The sequence below is a fragment of the Doryrhamphus excisus genome, linkage group LG22 (assembly GCF_037039965.1).
Source record: "Doryrhamphus excisus strain RoL-2023G ecotype Guam linkage group LG22, RoL_Dexc_Guam_v1.1, whole genome shotgun sequence".
Taxonomy (NCBI): Eukaryota; Metazoa; Chordata; class Actinopteri; order Syngnathiformes; family Syngnathidae; genus Doryrhamphus; species Doryrhamphus excisus.
Genome location: NC_136378.1, coordinates 823009 through 841608, shown reverse-complemented (window position 1 = coordinate 841608; position 18600 = coordinate 823009). Strand labels below are relative to the sequence as shown.

The following is an 18600-nucleotide window of genomic DNA, read 5'->3' as shown; positions in this document are numbered from 1 at the left end:
GACGTCATACAGTATTTATTGTTGGCGTTAGAAATATTCTTAAACATTTTCAACAACAGCTCATTGCAGACCTGGAAAACAACAAGATGTTCTCCGATGATCTGGAATGCCAAAAACTCCTGATGGAGGCCATGAAGTACCATCTTCTGCCTGAACGCCGTCCCATGTTCCAAAGCCCAAGAACCAAACCCAGAAAGTCCACAGTGGGGGCTCTGTATGCGGTAGGAGGGATGGATGCCACCAAAGGTAGTCGTCCTCCACAGCAGACGTCCTAGTACAACCAACCTGAAGTATGATGTATGCATTTAGGTTCTACCACCATCGAGAAGTATGACCTGAGGACCAACACCTGGGTCCCGGTCGGCGTAATGAACGGACGCCGGCTCCAGTTTGGCGTGGCCGTGATCGACAACAAGTTGTATGTGGTCGGTGGACGAGATGGACTCAAGACGTCCAACATGGTGGAGTGTTATAATCCGGTCAACAAGGTGTGGTCCACCATGCCCCCCATGTCAACACACCGGCACGGACTTGGTGAGTGGACTTAGACCTAAGTCTGTCTATTCCCAAGTTTGACATCCGATCTGGACTTTGACATCAATGACTCGGGACTTGGCCTGACTTTAGCCTGATGACTTGAAAATACTTTTCGGCATACTTTTCCGTGAATGTGTTGAGATGTACGGTCATCCGTCGGATAGAAGATAGAAGGTGGCCGTTTTGTGGTTGACTAAGGCCTATTATTCGTTTGAAAGTAGTCATCCCTGGTTTATAGCGGTTGGTCGGTCCCAGATCTGACCACGATAAAATAATTTCAGCGATATAAGATTCAATGTCAATAAATAGAATATTTTCCTGTTTGACTTTGTAAGCATGGTTTAACTTACCACTTCCACATGGAATGGGAGGAGAACATTTTTCCACTCTGCATCCATGGTTGGCTACATCGGAATGCAAGGTAAGCTAATGCTTGTTGAGATGTTAGCTCCCATCAACTTGTACTGAATGGGGTCGGAGGTGAATGCAGAGTCCTCTCATGCTGTGTGGAAGTGGTCCATTTCTGGAGACTGACTTTGGCCTTCCTCACACAGATTCAAACTTAAGAATAAATCAATTGGAGGCTAGCTAGTGAGCTCAACCTGTCTTGTCTTGGCTCGAGACCTGATTTGAGATTAAAGACGTACTTAAAAGTGACTTGCGGGTTCACCTCTGTCATCAGAAAGGGACTTGTCATCTTGGAGGTATGCTCGGGCTCGTTATTTGTTAGAAAAGGGGGGAGGGCAGACTGTGTTTGACAGTGTCACACGTTGGAATTCATGTTTCCATCAAAGAACTGCAATACACACCGTGCCAGCAGCACTCGTGCAGCCCCAGGCCACGATGCTGTCACAGCCAAGCTTGACTTTAGGCCATCTATTCCAAACGATGGACGTTCATGAATGTTTCGCTCATCAAAGCTCCAAATGTACACTCTTCTTTCAACCACTTCAGCCTTTTGCCTGAGCCAGAACGCAAGTTAAAGAAATATTTGCAGGATGCGGCTCCGAGCGGGCTGTGCTAGCATGCTGTGTACAAGAAATGACACATTGCTTTTGAGATACACCTTTGATACTTCCCGTTTCTCCGATCAAAGCGTGGCAGACTGCGCTGGCCCTCCTCACGCCCTCCCCTGCCCAAACAAATCTCATATCAGCAGCGTTTTGATTCACAGTTGAAAGAGGTCTGAGGAACACAACATCAAGATCTCGTCAAAGCATCCGGCTCCGTGTGGTCGGGGGTGCTTCGGCGAGCCAGAGCCAGATCACACTTTACAGATCACCTGTGTTGTCTCTCATGTTTGCTTGGGCTCAGATATCTTTCTGCTGTGATGTGCCGCGCATATTTCCCGTCCAAATATAAATGTTTACCAGCGTTGCCCGCCGCCTGCCGTGCGCATTGTGGCTGAAGACAAGAAAAAACATTTATTTTGCTGTCTGAAAAACAACACTTTGGTCATGGAAGACCGCCTCACTCCGAGTTTCTTGGTGACGGTGTTGACATGATTCCGACCTCACTAAATCTCCAGCAAAAACCACTGAACTCCAAAACTGCAATCTGCTGTGTCACGTCACACTACAAAACATTTCAAGGCAATTATGTTCCGTTTAAAACGATGCGGTCGCTTGTAATTCGCTATTTATGTGTTGTTGTGGTGTATTGTGTGGTTTACTGCTGACGTGTGCTGCTCTTACGGTGGAGTAGCAGGAGCTGAAAAATGTTAATAGTCATAGTAACAAGAATAAAGCATTGCCACAAAAGCAGTTGCAATAACAAAAAGCCTTAAACCAGACATCATTTCAATATATTGTGGCTTCAGGGAGCCATATTAATATGTATTATTAGAAAAGCAATAGTTTGCTACACATAAACTAGATATATACTAGATACAATGAAAGCCTGTACTGGAAGTATGGCGTCACCACAGCGTGTGTTTGCGTTGACCGCATGCAGGTATCGCTGTGCTGGAGGGCCCCATGTACGCCGTAGGCGGCCATGACGGATGGAGCTATCTCAACACGGTGGAGCGCTGGGACCCGCAGGCCCGGCAGTGGAACTACGTGGCCAGTATGTCGACGCCACGGAGCACCATGGGAGTCACCGCGCTCAACGGGAAGTAAGTTGTTTGACCTTTTCTGACCCCCGTCGGTGGGTCCGTGCATGGCTAAATGCTAGCTATGCAGTATGGAAGGGAAAAACTTCCTGACCATCTGCTGCTTTGTTTCCAGCCTGGGGACAAACTCTATGGAAAATAGGAGGCCATAACTGACAGTTGATAGAATAAAGAAAACAAAAACACGCCAGAGAGTCAGTCAACTGCAGCTGGAATGTGCTTGCAGTGAAACGCTACATTGTATCATCACGTATCATCTGGTACTGCATTATCATTATCAGTCAGTTACTTTGCACATCTCCGATCCGACCACTGTCAAAGAATAAATAAGAAGGCTGGAATGTACTGGTTTGGAATGTTGCGAGCACTCATGATGTCATGCGTAGCAGGAATGTGAGCATGCATTATCATCGGCATAGTTGCACAACTTCAAGCTCACTCTTGAAAAGAAACTGGAGCAACAACTTAGTTGTGTGATATTTTGAACACCGAGTTCACTGTGATAAGTGAATTTCTGCAAAGTAGGATTCCGCTTTTAGAGATGAAATATTTTCATAGTCAGAGCGTAGAAAACCTGCTCACAACCTTCTAAATATGTTTTTTAACATTGGTAGAGACCTGTGGACATGGACTAACACCCCTATAGTTTTACCTTTACACTTGTATTACCTACTGTAGAGGACATAATAACACTAAGTAAGCCATTTAAGTGTGTCCTGCTGGGTTGAGTTCAGCTGCAACGGTTCATGTTTTTATTAGAGATTAGTATGCTTCTGGTGAAATAATTAAACCTGCAACAAAAGCCTGTTTTTCTGATGGCTATATCAGTAATCACATCTGATCCTTGTGTGTCTCAGCAGACAATACTGACACCTTGTGACCAGGGTAGAAAACTACATGTCGCTCTTCTGAATGCTTTATATTTGTATATCAGTTTCTTTTGACAATTCTATGCTTGAAAATGCTTAATTTAGGCAAAAAAAATATGCATGCATGTTTTTTCACGACTCCGCCTCTCACCTGAAGTCAGCTGGGATAGACTCCAGCATGCCCCCACGACTCTAGGGAGGATAAGTGGCAGAGCAGATGGACATACTAATGATAAGCTGCATGATGTATTGATGAATGTATCTGTGAAAAAGCGTGATAGAGACAAGTTTCATTAAGTCTCTGTATTTTATTTTACATAGCTACTTGTCCAACATAACAGATGCCATTGATCACGTACGGACCCCTGAAGGGAAAAGACGAAAGAGAAAGAAGAAGAAAAGTACTTGTTAAATTACTGCTTTTAGTTTTTGCCGTTTTAGTTTTCATGTTACATTTTAAGAATGCGCCGTGGGCCAAAAATAAAAAAAAAGAGGGCTCCAAATGGCCCCCAGGCCGCACATTGGACAGCCCTGATGTAAGGAAAGCGTTCTGATCCTAATTTGAGCGCTGAAGGGGAGGAAGGCTGCTGCTAGGCTGCTAGGCTGCTAGGCTGTATCCACAACAGTCTTAGTTATTTCTGCATCTAGGTCAAAACAGACAAGGAAGGAGTCTTCCCAGTCCCTGCTGCCTTGCTGCCTTGCTGCCGGGCCTTTGAGCGCCACTCTCTTAAAGACATTTCAAGGAAGAAGTGTCACTCCCGGTTGGATCTGAACTGTTTTGCGTGTGTCGGCAGGTTGTTTGCAGTCGGAGGCCGAGACGGCAGCTCCTGCCTGAGGTCCATGGAGTGCTTCGACCCTCACACCAACAAATGGAGCATGTGCGCCTCCATGAACAAGCGGCGAGGAGGGGTGGGCGTGGCCACGTACAACAACTTCCTGTATGCCGTGGGAGGACACGACGCCCCCGCCTCCAACCACTGTTCCCGGCTCTCGGATTGTGTTGAGAGGTGGGAGAAATGATTTTCCTCAGGGGAGCGTACACAAAGAAATGTTATGCAAGCAAACTTTGGGATTTCCTCCAAAGACTGTGGGTGTGGACGCTGTTGACTTTGCTCGTTAGAACAATAGATCATGTGTGCCCTCAGACCCAGGACTCCAGCTCATAGGTTCCATCAGGTGAATCATTTCAAGGCGTCTAGTGCCATCTGGTGGCCAAACTACACATGACAGTAGAGCCAAAGTACCTTGTCTCCATAGAACTCCATACACCACCTTTCTCACCACATCTCAGATACAGGGCTGTCCTTGAAGATTCACTCATTTAGCCTCTGACAAATGAACAAGGCACAGCAGCCACCGTGGTTCCAGGCGGTTCCATGACCATCACACAGGTGACACCACCCAAATAACCATCCACTGCGTCCCAATGACCTTCATTTGACTACCTATCTACTGGATCTTGAACCAAGTTCTGATACCAGTGTTTGTCCCACCAAGTATTTGAGCATGAACTGATGAGACCTGCTCGGGTGAGACGTGAAACGTCTTCTAAGACAACCTGAAGAGTCCATTTGGCACTCAGTCGGCATCTGCAACACAGCGCACAGACAGGCCTCAAACCCAGAAGCCATCCGTTATTACCATAATGCTCATTTCCGTCATCTGCATGGTGGTCATCAACATGAATCCGGCTCTCTTTGGAGCCATCATGAAGCAGCCAGCTGCTCTTCCAAGAGCTTCAGCAGTATGTGCTGAAAGTCAATTCCCGTTAGTGAGCGCTGAGGCATCTGTGATTAAATTGGCCAATGAGGAGTTGCTGTTTGAGTCAGGACTGAGACTGTTCTATCTGAAGACACGTGCTTGACTACCATTCCAGGTACGACCCTAAGACGGACACGTGGACCACGGTGTCCTCCCTCAGCATTCCTCGGGACGCGGTGGGCATTTGCCTGCTGGGAGACAGACTGTACGCTGTGGGCGGATATGACGGACAATCCTACCTGAACACCGTTGAGTCATACGACGCACAGAACAACGACTGGACAGAGGTACCAGGGGTCCAACTCCGCACCCACGCAGTAGCAACATTCAGTGCCTGGATTTATTTTACAATGTGCAGTGAAGCCTGCTTTACTTTATGCTACTGAAATGTTATTTTTCCTCATATAATAAAATGACCACTTATTTTGTTAGATTATATTTTGACTTTATTCTTGTAGAATTCCTGCTGAGTTTACTATTGCTGTGTTTTTTGGGTTTTCTTGTTACATTGTATTTTTAGAATGTGCTGCAGGCCACAAATGGACGCACTTTGAACAGCTTGGTGTTAGCACATCATTAAAAGGGACAAGAAGGGGCCTTTAGCGTGGTCTTTGCTATGTAACTACCAACCAAGATGCTTGTTAAACAGTCTCTGTGATTCTCGGGGAAGTGTGGCAACCAAATTCCTGTTGAGCCAAAGTTTAATGATTTAGTTATTTCCTTGTTCCCATTTAATCTTTTTGCCGTCACGCTTGCGGCAGTTTAGGATTTTTTGGAATCCCTGATGAGAGGCTGCGTGTTAACCTTTTTTTTTTTCCTTGTTTTTCCTGCAGGAGGTCCCTCTCAACATCGGCAGGGCAGGTGCCTGCGTGGTGGTGGTGAAACTGCCTTGAGCGCTTTGTGTCCCACGCCTGCATGCTACAAACAAACCAAGAGGAGAGGACAAACAAAACAACAAGGACGCGTCCTTTGAGAGACCCTTTGTTTTTTGGTTTCTGTTTTTTTTTTTTTTATCCCTTCAGCTTTCCCAGATTTTTGCGAGGAGAAAAACACGAGCGAGGCCTCTCCCCCACCATTAGCCCACTGGGGAGGACCCGCTCCCAAACTGGAATGTGCATTCTTGACATTCTCAACCGATCAAGAATTTTTACAGACTTGGCGAAGCTGCAGCGAATCCGTGCCAGGAGGGTGAAATATGGCTTTGTTATTCTGCTTTTACACAATCTCTCTATGTCAAATGAACCGACGACACCTTTGTACAACAGCGTTTTCCTAGAGGTGCCATTTCAAACGCTCGTTTTTTGGGCAAATTTTTCCATTTCCAGCCACTCAAACAAACACGTCACTGTGAACAATGACCAGGTGAAAAATGTAATCAAGCTTTTTGTTGAATAACATGACGAAATGAAATGTTTCTTACGGAGCTTGTAGCGTCACACAACACCAAAGTCATCTGCTTATCGTCGGACGTGTCAAAGGCATTCAATGAAGCTTTACAGAATTGTGAATTACAAAAGATATATCATATTGATATGTCACATCGCTACGTTGGTGTCCAAGCTCAGATTCTTCCTACATGCAATAGAGCAGCGAATGTATGATTGGATTTTACTGTCGTGGGCTATATAATCATGTTTACTGTGTGTTCTGTACATGGCGCCTAGCGCCACGTTGATGATTGTCACATATTGTCCACCGTTATCGTGTATAACATCCAACCATGTGGTCACTCATGGAAGTTTCCATTACAGTTTTTGATATATTCTGCTCATAAATGTATCTTAACAACAATCTGTCAGCTCTTTGCAGTGGAATCATCTTTTTGTCCAGCACAGGGGTGTCCAAAGTGCAGCCCTGGGGCCATTATGAAAATTACATTAAGCAAGATTAAGAAGAAAGTTGCAATATTTGGGGAAAAACTGCAAAAATGAAGGGAAATGGGCAAAGAGCAAAGCTGATATTAATATTAGGCTTTGTCACCAATGTGAAATTTTTAGCATTTCTACATGTTGCGTTACAGTTGATCCAGTGGGCACTTAGATCCTTTCATGCGTCACTGTGTGGCCCTCCCTGGATGGTTTGGACACCCCTGGTATGTTAGCAGGGTGTTGGCTATGTTATTCTTTGAGCCAGGCAGCCTTGGAAGCTACCATTCCAGCAATGTTTCTCATACTTTTTTACTTTATCAAACCTGAGCTTCTCATCAGAAGACTAAAGACCCAACTGCTCCTGCTTATCTTTGCCCCCCCCCATCATTATTTGCCCTCCAAATGGATTTCAGAGCTCCTCTGCAAACAACCTCCTGGAGATTGTTGGAAATGGATTTTGCATACAAAATACTTGACTCGTGTCAACAAAGAATATGTAAATGTTTTATAAAACACACAACAGAAGACAGCTCATTGTCACAAACCACGGCTCCACTGCTGTCTATCATTTCTATCGATTATCATTGTCATATCTTACAAGAGGATGATTATAAATGTTCACCTGACGTTACCTTGTCTGTGTTTTTCAGTCCAATGAGTTGAGAAGATACAGTATGTCCCGTGTGGGATGACTTCTTTGGAGCTCAGCCCTAGAGATTGTTTTTCCTCAAAATCTCATTTCAATTTTAGCAAATCTTTGGTTCATGTGCATCGGTGCAATTACTTCATTGTACATCATATAATCATGCTTTTCTAACACTGTATACAAGGAAAATAAAACCATCTCTGGTGTCCCCGAGTACCACTAGATGGAGCCCACGTCCCACCACCGGTACTGGTACCACAGTTTGAGAATCGATGCCCTGGACCACAATCACATTGAAGCTCATTTTAGTCATTCATAGAATAAAATAAAATGCTTCTTTGCAACCAACTGCTTTTTCAAAAAAGAAATGTTAAGACTCACTCCCATTTCTTCTGTTTACATTTTGTAGCTTTACTTGGCACCTCCTGAACATCAAGGAACAAAATGTAAATTCTTGCCGTCTTTCAACTGGTCTTAAAGTTCAGAAACACCAAAACAACCAAAGATCAAATGTAAAACATGAATATAGAATGAAGACTTGGTCAGAACATTAGGTACACACCTAGTTAGGTACACTGAAGCCCATCCGTCCATCTTGCCGGCCGTATTGGTCACAGTAGCGTTGTGGGGGTATGCTGGAGCCTGGACTGGTTGCCAGCCAATGGCAGGGCGGAGGCTGAAAAGCACAAAATAAAATATTTTTAGTAAAATTGGTTGGAAAACATGGCTACCATGAAGGCAAGTGCTCTGCATGGGGCATGGGGTGGGACGACCCTGGCCATAAGTCACTGAGTGTTTGTCCAATCGTGATAAAACTCTAAGGATACTGGATCACATGTCTGCTAGCACGCCTTTCGCAAAATTGTGACCATAACTCAACTGCCCCGCTATACATACAAATTAATGTACAGCTCATGCTCCTTCATGGCTAATAATCATAGCATATTTGATCAATAGAGGGTGCTGTTGCACCACAGAGGCCTTACTGGCGCTCGAGCATCTTCTAACAGCTCTCCACTCTTTAAAATAACCGCCAAGTGACATTAAAGGAAGCAGAGAAGGAATACTTGAGCTAATAACCCTGCAGAATGATTAAGACGTGATGATGACGGCAAATGGGATCCTGAGGTGTCTTCGCTTTTCTTTCAAATGAACATCTTGCCGGGGGTTTAAGAAGAAGAAGAAGAAGCAGCCTGCAAAACCGGAAAGATGATTCGTCAGGTTTTAAAGGGATTGTGGTATCACACATGAACAATCGTGTGTAATTGCATGACAAAAGCAGACAGATTGTTCTATTTTGGAGCTCTGAGCACAGACTTTTCTCTTTTGTCTCCGTTTGTTTATTTTGTGTGACAGGAGCTGCAGAGATGAAAGTTGACGTGACAAAGAGGCACGGAGAATCGCGAGCTGTTTTATATTAATAGCTGGTCTCGTGAGCTAGTATATTTATAAGGCATATTTCAACCTTTAAATCATTGTTACGTGATCTGTGGTGGGACACTACAATAATAACACAAATGACCATTATTGCGTTTTATTTCATTAAATCCTTCATTTAAGGGAAATCATCTTTGAAGGAGGTTGTTTGGTGAGCTACATCAGAAACAACCTGGAACTGGTGAACTTTAAACTTGGCTGCGCAAGTGTAAAAAGAAGTTAACCACTGCATATATGTAAAACTACTCCCTTATGCACGTATGTGTCAGGCTTTTCAGCATAGGTAACAGCCATACGATTAAAAAAAAATATGGTGATATCTTAGTCTGGTATGTCTTATTTGCTCGGACTACATCTACTACAGCGGGCCATGCAAATGTAAAGGTGACTATAGGGGTGTTAGGCCATGTATGGAGGGCTCTGATAATGACACAAAGCATATTTACATATTCTTTGCCAAACCTATGAAAATGTTCCAGTTAGCAATATTGAATCCTGCTTTTTTCACATTGTTTTCTGCATGTAAAACTATAATAATTCTGTATAAAATATAATATATTTCTGTCAGTAGTTGTGGGTGTCTCAGAGTAATTCATTGGATTCATAATACTTCCTCTGGGAAGAATTTCCTTGGTTTGGGTTGATCTCTACTGGACATGAAAGTACTGGATGAGCTCAAATCCTAACCACAAGATTTGCTGACGCTGTGCACAGAAACACGCACAATGACGATTTGACCTGTTTTTGTGTGATTTTAGAGGCATACAATAATCTAAAAGCACTCTAAAAAAATTCCTGGGGGGGGAAAGGGTTTCTATGTCAGAAAAAAAGAAAGTGCATGTAAGGGATCATTATCACTGCAGGGACAAAAGACAAAGGAGATCCTCCTTACAAGTGCTCCAACAAACTGTCAACATCCAAAAAGATTTTCTTGTCATGCCAACTTAAATAAAGCCATTAACGCAGCACTTTTGATGTCTTGCAAAAGAAAAAAAAAACGCTCTTGTTGGCTGACGGCAAATCAACTTTATGCTCCCATTTTTTGTTTTTGTGTGGGGATAAGACAAATGAAGAACACAAATGCATGCTCCTGTTTGGCCAAATACTGAGACTGGATCATCATCCTGAGTCAGGAGAAGGACGTCTGGCCTGGAAGCCAGCGGTTTTATAAGTTAACATGCAAAGGCTGGCTGCGCTATCCTCACAGCTTGGGGCTGTATGAGGCTACACAGCCTGCCGACCAATACATAAAACTCCGTACAAAAGGCTTACTTTTCTCGCTGTGACGGACGTGTATGCGGGCGGTAACTGTAACATACATGTACAATGGACATGTATATGGATGGATATATGTATACATGGATAAGCTAAACACAAGTAGCTAGCAAGTGGTGCACCACGCCATCCGGTTTACAAACAAAAGTTAGCATCACGGAACATTTGTGATGACTACTTTAAGTGCGCTGTAAACATTAATACTCATAAAGACGAAAGTTCCCCAAGCCTTAAACCTTTTAGAGCAAATACGGAGTGTTAACTAGCTTACCCAGACTTTGCTTCTGGCGTTGCTAGCTTGCATGGGGACAGTAGGAACATCGAAGATCGTCTAGGGACAAGAAGAGCACTCACTCTTACTGTGACAGAAACGATCCTTTATGGAGAAGAGGTCTCACTTTAACTTTTTAACCATAGTGTTACTTAAAAAAACATACATTTTAAACTCACTTATGAACTCTGAACTTGTTTAACACTTTATTACATGAACGACAGAACAGTTATCAAAAGCTGTGTGATACCAGAGTTTGATTCCAACCACACTGAGCAACAATCAGCCTGATATCGGCCATACAGATGCAATACCGCCACCGTGTGTATGTTATCCTAAAGTGTGTTATATTTGAAAAAGCTGTGTTTCACATCATAGTGTAGAGAATACAAAACATTTAAATAATGTATTGATCCAATTAATAAATAAAAACATACATGTAAATTTTACATTTAAATATATAAATAATGTAATAATTCATTTAAGCAATTTATTTATTTATTGTACATGTATAGTGTTTGGAACATTGAGGTAGGGGGTGATTTACAATATAGCCAAGCTAATAAAAAAACAACAGAAAAACTGATGACAAAATCCTAGGAATTATATGAAAGTGATATTTTACACAATAAAAGTAAAATAAAAGTAAAACAAAAACATGAAAATGAATGTATTGGGAACTATTATGACACAGTTCCCACATGGCTTTTCCCTTCAGGGGGCGCCACAGCAATCAATGGCCTCCATCCAACCCTGTCTTCGTTTCAACAGACAAACGTTGACCTCAAATGACACAAGTATCAAAAGTATCGATATTTTGATTTGCAAATCGGTTTCGAGCATGAACAGCTGGTATCGGAAGTATTGATATTTCAGTATCGATTCGCACATCGTAACCGCAGAGGAGAGCCATTGGCGTTCCCCTCCTCCCACCCTTCCCGCTCGGAAGCCTGCCTCCATTTAATGATAGCGGAATTTGCTGTCATCTCATTATCTTTGAAGAGGGGAAAGATCCCCCCCCCCCCCACGGTGCGAGCGGGCACCGTGTCTCTTGCCATCAGATGGGTCTTGGGATCGCTGAAGCGAGTTCTCATCTCATTACGTTGAGTGAGAGATATCAGACACGTCCCATCTGCCCCGAAGCCTTCCGCGTCATGCTTGAGCCACGGAGGCGCTGCATGCCGCCCATCTGCAGCCGGCTGGCGCGGGCGGGTACCGGGCACAGGCTGGGACGTTAAATCACTGCATGGTTAAAGTCGCCGTGAGTGAGAGGAGAATGTCTAATTGTGGGTGGTAATGTGTAAATGCTAGTTCTTCTCTTTCGCCTTTCGTGCTGGTTGGTCGGTTCTTTGGACTCGACATTGGACAAGGAAAACTAACAAATAATGAAAGTACACAGAGTATACAGTATACAGTATATAGCAGTTGCCTCTTCCAGTATTTTTCCATCAGTCACATCTCACTGTGTTCCTGTGATTGTGCTGTGTGAGTGTCAAGGAGGCCTTTTAACCTGGGCTCACACTGGATCCGGTCCTGATCCAATCCGTCTTGTATCAAACCCAAACGACAATAGTTCCTATTGTTACATGCTCTAACCCTAACCCTAACCCTAACCCTAACCCAAACGACAATAGTTCCTATTGTTACATGCTCTAACCCTAACCCTAACCCTAACCCTAACGACAATAGTTCCTATTGTTACATGCTCTAACCCTAACCCTAACCCTAACCCTAACCCAAACGACAATAGTTCCTATTGTTACATGCTCTAACCCTAACCCTAACCCAAACGACAATAGTTCCTATTGTTACATGCTCTGGCTGCAGCTACCTAGCGATAACTAGCCTTGTATACAGGAAGTTCTTGTAAACAATAGCCGTATTTACCTGCACAGTCACAGCCTTTTGACTATATATCAAGTATAAAAACATATCTTTTTAAATATTTATGATTATTACAATGACACAATAATAAAAGCTGTCTTCATTGAAGATGGACACTCGGCTTCGTCTGGCGTTTTGTGAGGTCAACTGGTCAACTCCTTCGTACCCAAGTATGATGAAAGGGCTGTGATGTGTTCTAGACAATAAACGGGGAGTTCGTCTCGGTGTGGGTCCAACTTCACGAACCCCATTCCGCTCCCCCACCCCGTTCTCCCCCGCAGCCAATGGCTGGGAGGCTTTTCTGTTTCCTCCTTACAAATGAAAATAGAACAAAATTTCCCCCCTCCCTGTCTGTGGTTCCTCCCAATTTTCCAATTTGCAAATCCTCCCCGAGGGCAGAGAAAGCGCACAGACAGCGAACATATTCCAGAATCTGATGCAATGTCGCCACCAAAGCTGAACCTCAATAAACTCTTCCGCTTCTCTCCTTTTATAGTTTTTAATTTGCACTTTCATTAAGACATAAGCGAGTCAAGTACTTGTGTGACTGTTTTAATTCACACAATTAGCACCTGCACTTGAAAGTGGGTGTCAGAAATGCCAAATGGGTCCCGCTGGTGTTGCGTCTGGCTCAACCAGATGCCAGGGCTGATTGGCAAACATCTTCCAGTGGACGCGGTACAGAGAAAACGCCCAGAATGAATCTCTGAATCCATGCATGGCGAAGCCTGTCAGGGGTGAAGGCGACCAGGATGCGGATGCGAGCTGGCGCTGCGTGTTTGTCAGGATTTTCCATCCCATCTCCACGGCTGCTTGTTTGAAGGCAGTCGTCTGCTTTCTCACAGCTTGCTGCCAACACGCCTGAGAGTCCAAGTTCGACATTTGTGGAGCTCTCATCGGAACAAAACGCAATTAGGAGCTTTGTGGCTGTACATATGCATATGTGCTTTTAATGGGACTCGTGCAACACACTTCGATGTGATAACAACTTCGCTACTGCCATTTGTATTTGATTTTAACAAGCAAAACCGTTGACCCATCGGTGGCAGCGTCTTCATACAGCAGTTCCGCTTATTTGGAAGACTTGAACGAATGAAGCGACAGAGCTAGAGGTGGACTTTAAAAAAAAGTTTTGATGCCGAAAGAGGAAATATGAATACCCACAACCTGGCGTTGTCCAAAGTTTTTCCACCCAGGGCCACATCCTGAAAAAGAAAGTATGCAGGGGCAAAGTTTATGTATTTTAAACCGACTCAAGTAGCTACGCAAATACTTTTTTTCTATTTTCAGAAAAAGACCACAGCCTGCATCAGCCTCATAATTTCTTCATCACACATTTTGTCAGTCTCTCTCTCTCTCGGTTTCATTGTCGCCTGAGCTATGCTGTTCATCACACAGTAGTCCAGCCTTTGGAAAACCTTGAACGATAACGGATGTTTGGCGGTCCCAGAAGTCCAACAACAGAAGCCGTAGTATGCTCTAAACTCGATCAAACTTACTTAAGAAGTATCAGAGATTACGGCATACGATTCCAAAACATGGTATTAGCTTCCCATCACTTATCAAGTGTTTTTCTCTTTTTTTAATCTTAATAAAATGACAGCAGACCATAATAAAATGGCCCCCGGGTCGCACTTTGACCACCTCTGCTATAAACACAAACAAACCATGTCCAGATTCTTTGAATGCGTTTACGTCCTTGTTCCTTTTCTTAGAATCGCTTTCCATTAAGAGAACATCATGTCCACTGAAATATAATAATAGTGAAGGACACTCACAATATGCACATTAATATTGGCCATGAAAGAGCAAACATGGACGTGCATTAGCATTGGCGGCTTGGAACCCTTTGCACTTCCTTTCAGCACATTCCTGCTGTCCCAGCAATGCCCGCCCGTGCTTCCCCCCCCCGCTTGGCCGCTATTGTTGCTAAAGATGAACACACTCGACAATTACAGGTGCAAAGCGTTACTTCAGCTGCAAGGAAAGTTTGCTGTCATGCTTTTCAGCGCACAGGAGATGTGAAGGCACGGCGCCGTGGGAGGATGTCACCTGGGATGACGCTAACATTTGAAAGTGAAAAACTAATGTACAGTATATAGTGCAAACCACTGATATTCCACTTTTCCAATAGACCGAGGCCTTTAGGTGCAGTAAGACTCTAATCCTAATTGGCACTGATCAATGCCCCAATGAGCGAGGACCTCAAGCCAACCACATTATTTACCAACAAAAGTACACGTCCCGTATTGAGTTGAAAAGTGGTATTGTAATATTTAGTGATCAGAAACTCATATACTTTATGGAGGTGAAATATCTGCGTTTAGTAATAATAATAATAATAATAATAATAATAATAAAATATCAATGACTTTGTAAGACCACAAAGACCACAGCACAAATATGGGAATTCCTTTACAGTACAAGCGCACGAAAAAGACTTTTATCATTTAAATTGCTTCAAATCGTTGAAGCGAGAGAGAAATGAAAGGAAAGGAAAGGTTAGGTGAGCTACTTTGCACCTCTAAAGTAACTTCTCCCTCGACGGTACGGATGTGACACAGCTGCGATAAAAATGACAGCGACGTGAAGGGAAAATTAAAGTTGTGAAGTACTATGAGACGCAAGTACAATGATGTGTTAATGCAAAAAAAAAAACATACAACCGCCACCCCGTTTGGGCTGTAGGCAACTCTATAATTACCTACAGATAAGATCAGAGCAGAGACACCCAGGGTTGATTTAATCAACTTTTAGAACATTTCGCTTCTTGCTTAACCGCGGGCGGTCGGCATCACACGGGCAAAAAACCCACAGTGTTTTGCCACAAGGATGGCCCACGGTAAACCCCAGCGTTCTCCTTCTGCTGGAGCCTGGCGTTGGAAACAGGGGTGGGGGGTGGGGGGGGGGCGTGTATGCAGATAACAACTTCAAAAGACTCATTCTTGTCTTACTCGCATCTCTGCAACACTCGCTTGTAGTCTACGCCTTTTGTTGCATGGCCCATAGCTTGGTTGGAAAAAAAAGGCCTTTCCTTCACATTCATCCTGAGGCTCGTGCCTGCCTGCTCGATGCTCGATGCCGCCGTCTGACTTGCAGAGCTGCTGAATTATTTAGGCCGAATCTGTAGTTTGCCACAGAATGGAGTTTGTAGGATGAATACACATCGGGCCAGCGACGGCGCTGAGAGCGAATGAAGGCCTCGCGATGGACTGACTAAACGGATTTGGGCATCATACGAAACATCAGCTAACCACAGGAGGAACGCCAGTCAAGGAAGTGATCAGAGCACAGAACAGCTCGAGACGTGAATGTCACCTTCTGTTTCATAACTCCCTGGCGCTGCATGGCTGGAGTGTGTCGACGCGCAGGAAGCCGTGCATAAAGAGTGCGCTTCCCGGCACGCCTGGAGATTCCTCAACAGGCTTTGCCGGCAGGATGCGGCGGCGTGAAAGGTGCTGCCTCCTCCAGTCTCATGTGTGGCATGCTAAGCAACGGTAATCTGCCGCAGTGCAGACAAGACATTCCGCTGCATAACTAAGCCTCAGCGTGAGAACTCTTGTATGGAATATGGATTTGTTCACACCGTGTTAACGCAAAGAGGGAGCATTTAATGACCGCTTGACGGCTGTTCAAACAAGGAAATCAAACTCCTTCTATGACATTTTGGATTGCTTGTTTCGGAGCGTTTGAAAGCTGCTGCTGGGCTCCACGACCCGACACAAAGGACCTTAAAGGGGACCTGATGTTTGTTTTGATCTGACAAATCTTAAAGTACATTTGATCCACTGCTTCTGCTTGGACTGCAGGGAACGCAGCAGCTGTTGGACTCCGATGGGAAGCAAGCGTCCCAAGCGTCACTCGTCAGCGCTAACGAGTCGGGTTGAATTTGTTTGCATCGTTTGAATTTGGCCAATCCTGGTTCCAAGTCCACATTCCGATAACAATTCTTGATCCTGCATGGTTTTAATTGAGGAGTGGGGTGGGGGGGTTCTTTTCTTTTATGGAAGAAATATCTCAACCTCTCCTTGAATTGTTTGACGTTATTATCTTTTATCAGCGTTACTAAGAATTTAACACATTTACTATTTTCGAGCATTTCAAATCATATTCTTTTTTTATAGGAGTACACTTTCCCAGAAGATGTTTACTTTTGTGTACTTTTACCTCATTGTTGGTGTCAGCCATTTTTAATGGGTACAGGCCAAAGTGCTCTTATTTTGAAGGCCGGAACATCCTGAAACGCTTGCTTACATTAGCTGTTCCATTCCCAAAAAAACAGGAAAAAATGGAAAAATGTGCACTAATTTAAAGGATGCAAACGTGCCTCCTTTCATTTTTCACTCTGTGGTTCTTGCTGATTAAAGTTCGAGACCCCTGCCTTTGACTGTCAGCAGGTCCGAGTTCTTGCTGTTGGCCGGACAAAGGAAGAAGAAGGAAGAAGACACCGCCTCCCGCTGACAGGACGCCACGACTGCATCTCGGCTTCCGAAAGCCAATTTTCCAGTGCGGTGAAAAGCGTGGCACACATGAACGGGTCGCCGCGTCCCCATCTGGTCAACAAGCGTTTGATCTGCGCGTTGCAACAATCGGGCTCGCTGCTGAGATAAATCTGAAGGACCGGGCTTTCTTTCCAGTCGCCCCCTGAAGCTGGAGAGCGTGCCGTGCGGAATGATGCAACGCTCAAACACGGGATAAGTTTGTCAGGGCAGCGGAATGAAAGAAGGGGAGCGCCAGACAGAAGGACTCCAAGGGCCTGATTACTGCATATCATCTCAAATGCAACTTGGACCACGCAAATCTCCAGTGAGATCCCAACACTGCACGAGCACGATAACATAGAGAAATTGTTTGTGTTTTTTTGCAGAAGAAAATGATCTTTCAGAAGCGCATGACTCGGACTGCAGTTAGTTGACAAGCTGAAAGCCATTAAGGGAGCAGCAGATAGCATAACATAATCCTCCGGATAACAAATGCTATTATTCACAGAAAACAGACACAGCTTGTGTTAAGTGTGGGGATTTGTCATAGTCCCCCCCATTGTACTTTAAAGATTGTTTTCATGTTACCCCCCCCCCCCTTCCAAAGGTGGCTTTGCTGCAGGAAGTACAGTAACCTTCTATAAAACATTTCTTTGCATAGATATTACTTATTACATAAAGCAAAGGGCACGTTTTACATGAGACAGCAATCTTCCAAATGTAATGACAAATGCTAAATCAGATCCAGGGAAGCCATTAATGAGATTTTTACCCTTTCGCACTAATCCATTTGTATGAACCCTTCCGTAAATGGGATTGGCAGCCTTTGGCGCGCACTAATTATTTGGAATATTCGGAGGTACATTTGGACATAAATAGTGTTGCTTGGATGGCCCACTCTGATGCAAATGAGGCACTACGGGATTGACGAGGACTCACTGAGACATTGCCGGCATCACATTATTGGTGCAGGAATTTGATATTTGACATATTGTTATGATATCCAAAATGTTCAGATCGGTGATGCATCTGTCCGTTTTTGTGAAGAGGGAGCCGGATTTACCGTTGGATCTACATTCCGACCCTGACTGAATTCTGATAATGACTGTTCTGTACCATGTGATGTTTATTAGGTCAAATTGCAATTATTGTTCAAAAAGGTGATTTGAAAAAAAACTCCAGAGTGAAATGAGATTGGCTCGCTAATACCTCTCACGGGAATGTTCCTCGCAGGTATCTTTATTATTGCGCGGTGAAGGAAATCAATTAGGGTTTTATGGAGAATCTTGATCCCTTAGGGGATTCCAGCAACACGTCTTCATTTTACAGGTCGACAGGATTTAGATGTCAAGGGAAGGTGTTTTCCTCTGTGGGCTTTTCCAGTGAGACGTACCATCCTCTCCTCATCGTCGGCATTAAAAGAATCACAGCAGGGGAACAACTCCGGTGTCCAGTCGC

At 44.1% G+C, this 18600-nt stretch overlaps 1 protein-coding gene and 1 long non-coding RNA gene across 4 annotated transcripts in view; one reads left to right on the top strand and one right to left on the bottom strand.

The window, feature by feature from the left end:
• The window catches only part of klhl4 (kelch-like family member 4), a 30579-nt gene extending 22476 nt beyond the window's left edge, over nucleotides 1–8103 (top strand). For all 3 annotated transcript variants that reach the window (XM_058063758.2, XM_078788220.1, XM_058063757.2), the window contains 6 exons: nucleotides 60–246; nucleotides 310–534; nucleotides 2491–2653; nucleotides 4314–4526; nucleotides 5396–5567; nucleotides 6114–8103. In XM_058063758.2, coding sequence (XP_057919741.1) covers nucleotides 60–246; nucleotides 310–534; nucleotides 2491–2653; nucleotides 4314–4526; nucleotides 5396–5567; nucleotides 6114–6173 — 1020 coding nt within the window. In that variant the 3' untranslated portion in view covers nucleotides 6174–8103. The remainder of the gene's footprint in view (nucleotides 1–59; nucleotides 247–309; nucleotides 535–2490; nucleotides 2654–4313; nucleotides 4527–5395; nucleotides 5568–6113) is intronic.
• Nucleotides 7424–18600, bottom strand: part of LOC131110547 (uncharacterized) — a 52900-nt gene continuing 41723 nt past the window's right edge. Inside the window, exons 6-7 of the long non-coding RNA XR_013625267.1 lie at nucleotides 8357–8470; nucleotides 7424–8267 (exon numbers count right to left, since the gene is read on the bottom strand). This is a non-coding gene — a long non-coding RNA (uncharacterized LOC131110547). The remainder of the gene's footprint in view (nucleotides 8268–8356; nucleotides 8471–18600) is intronic.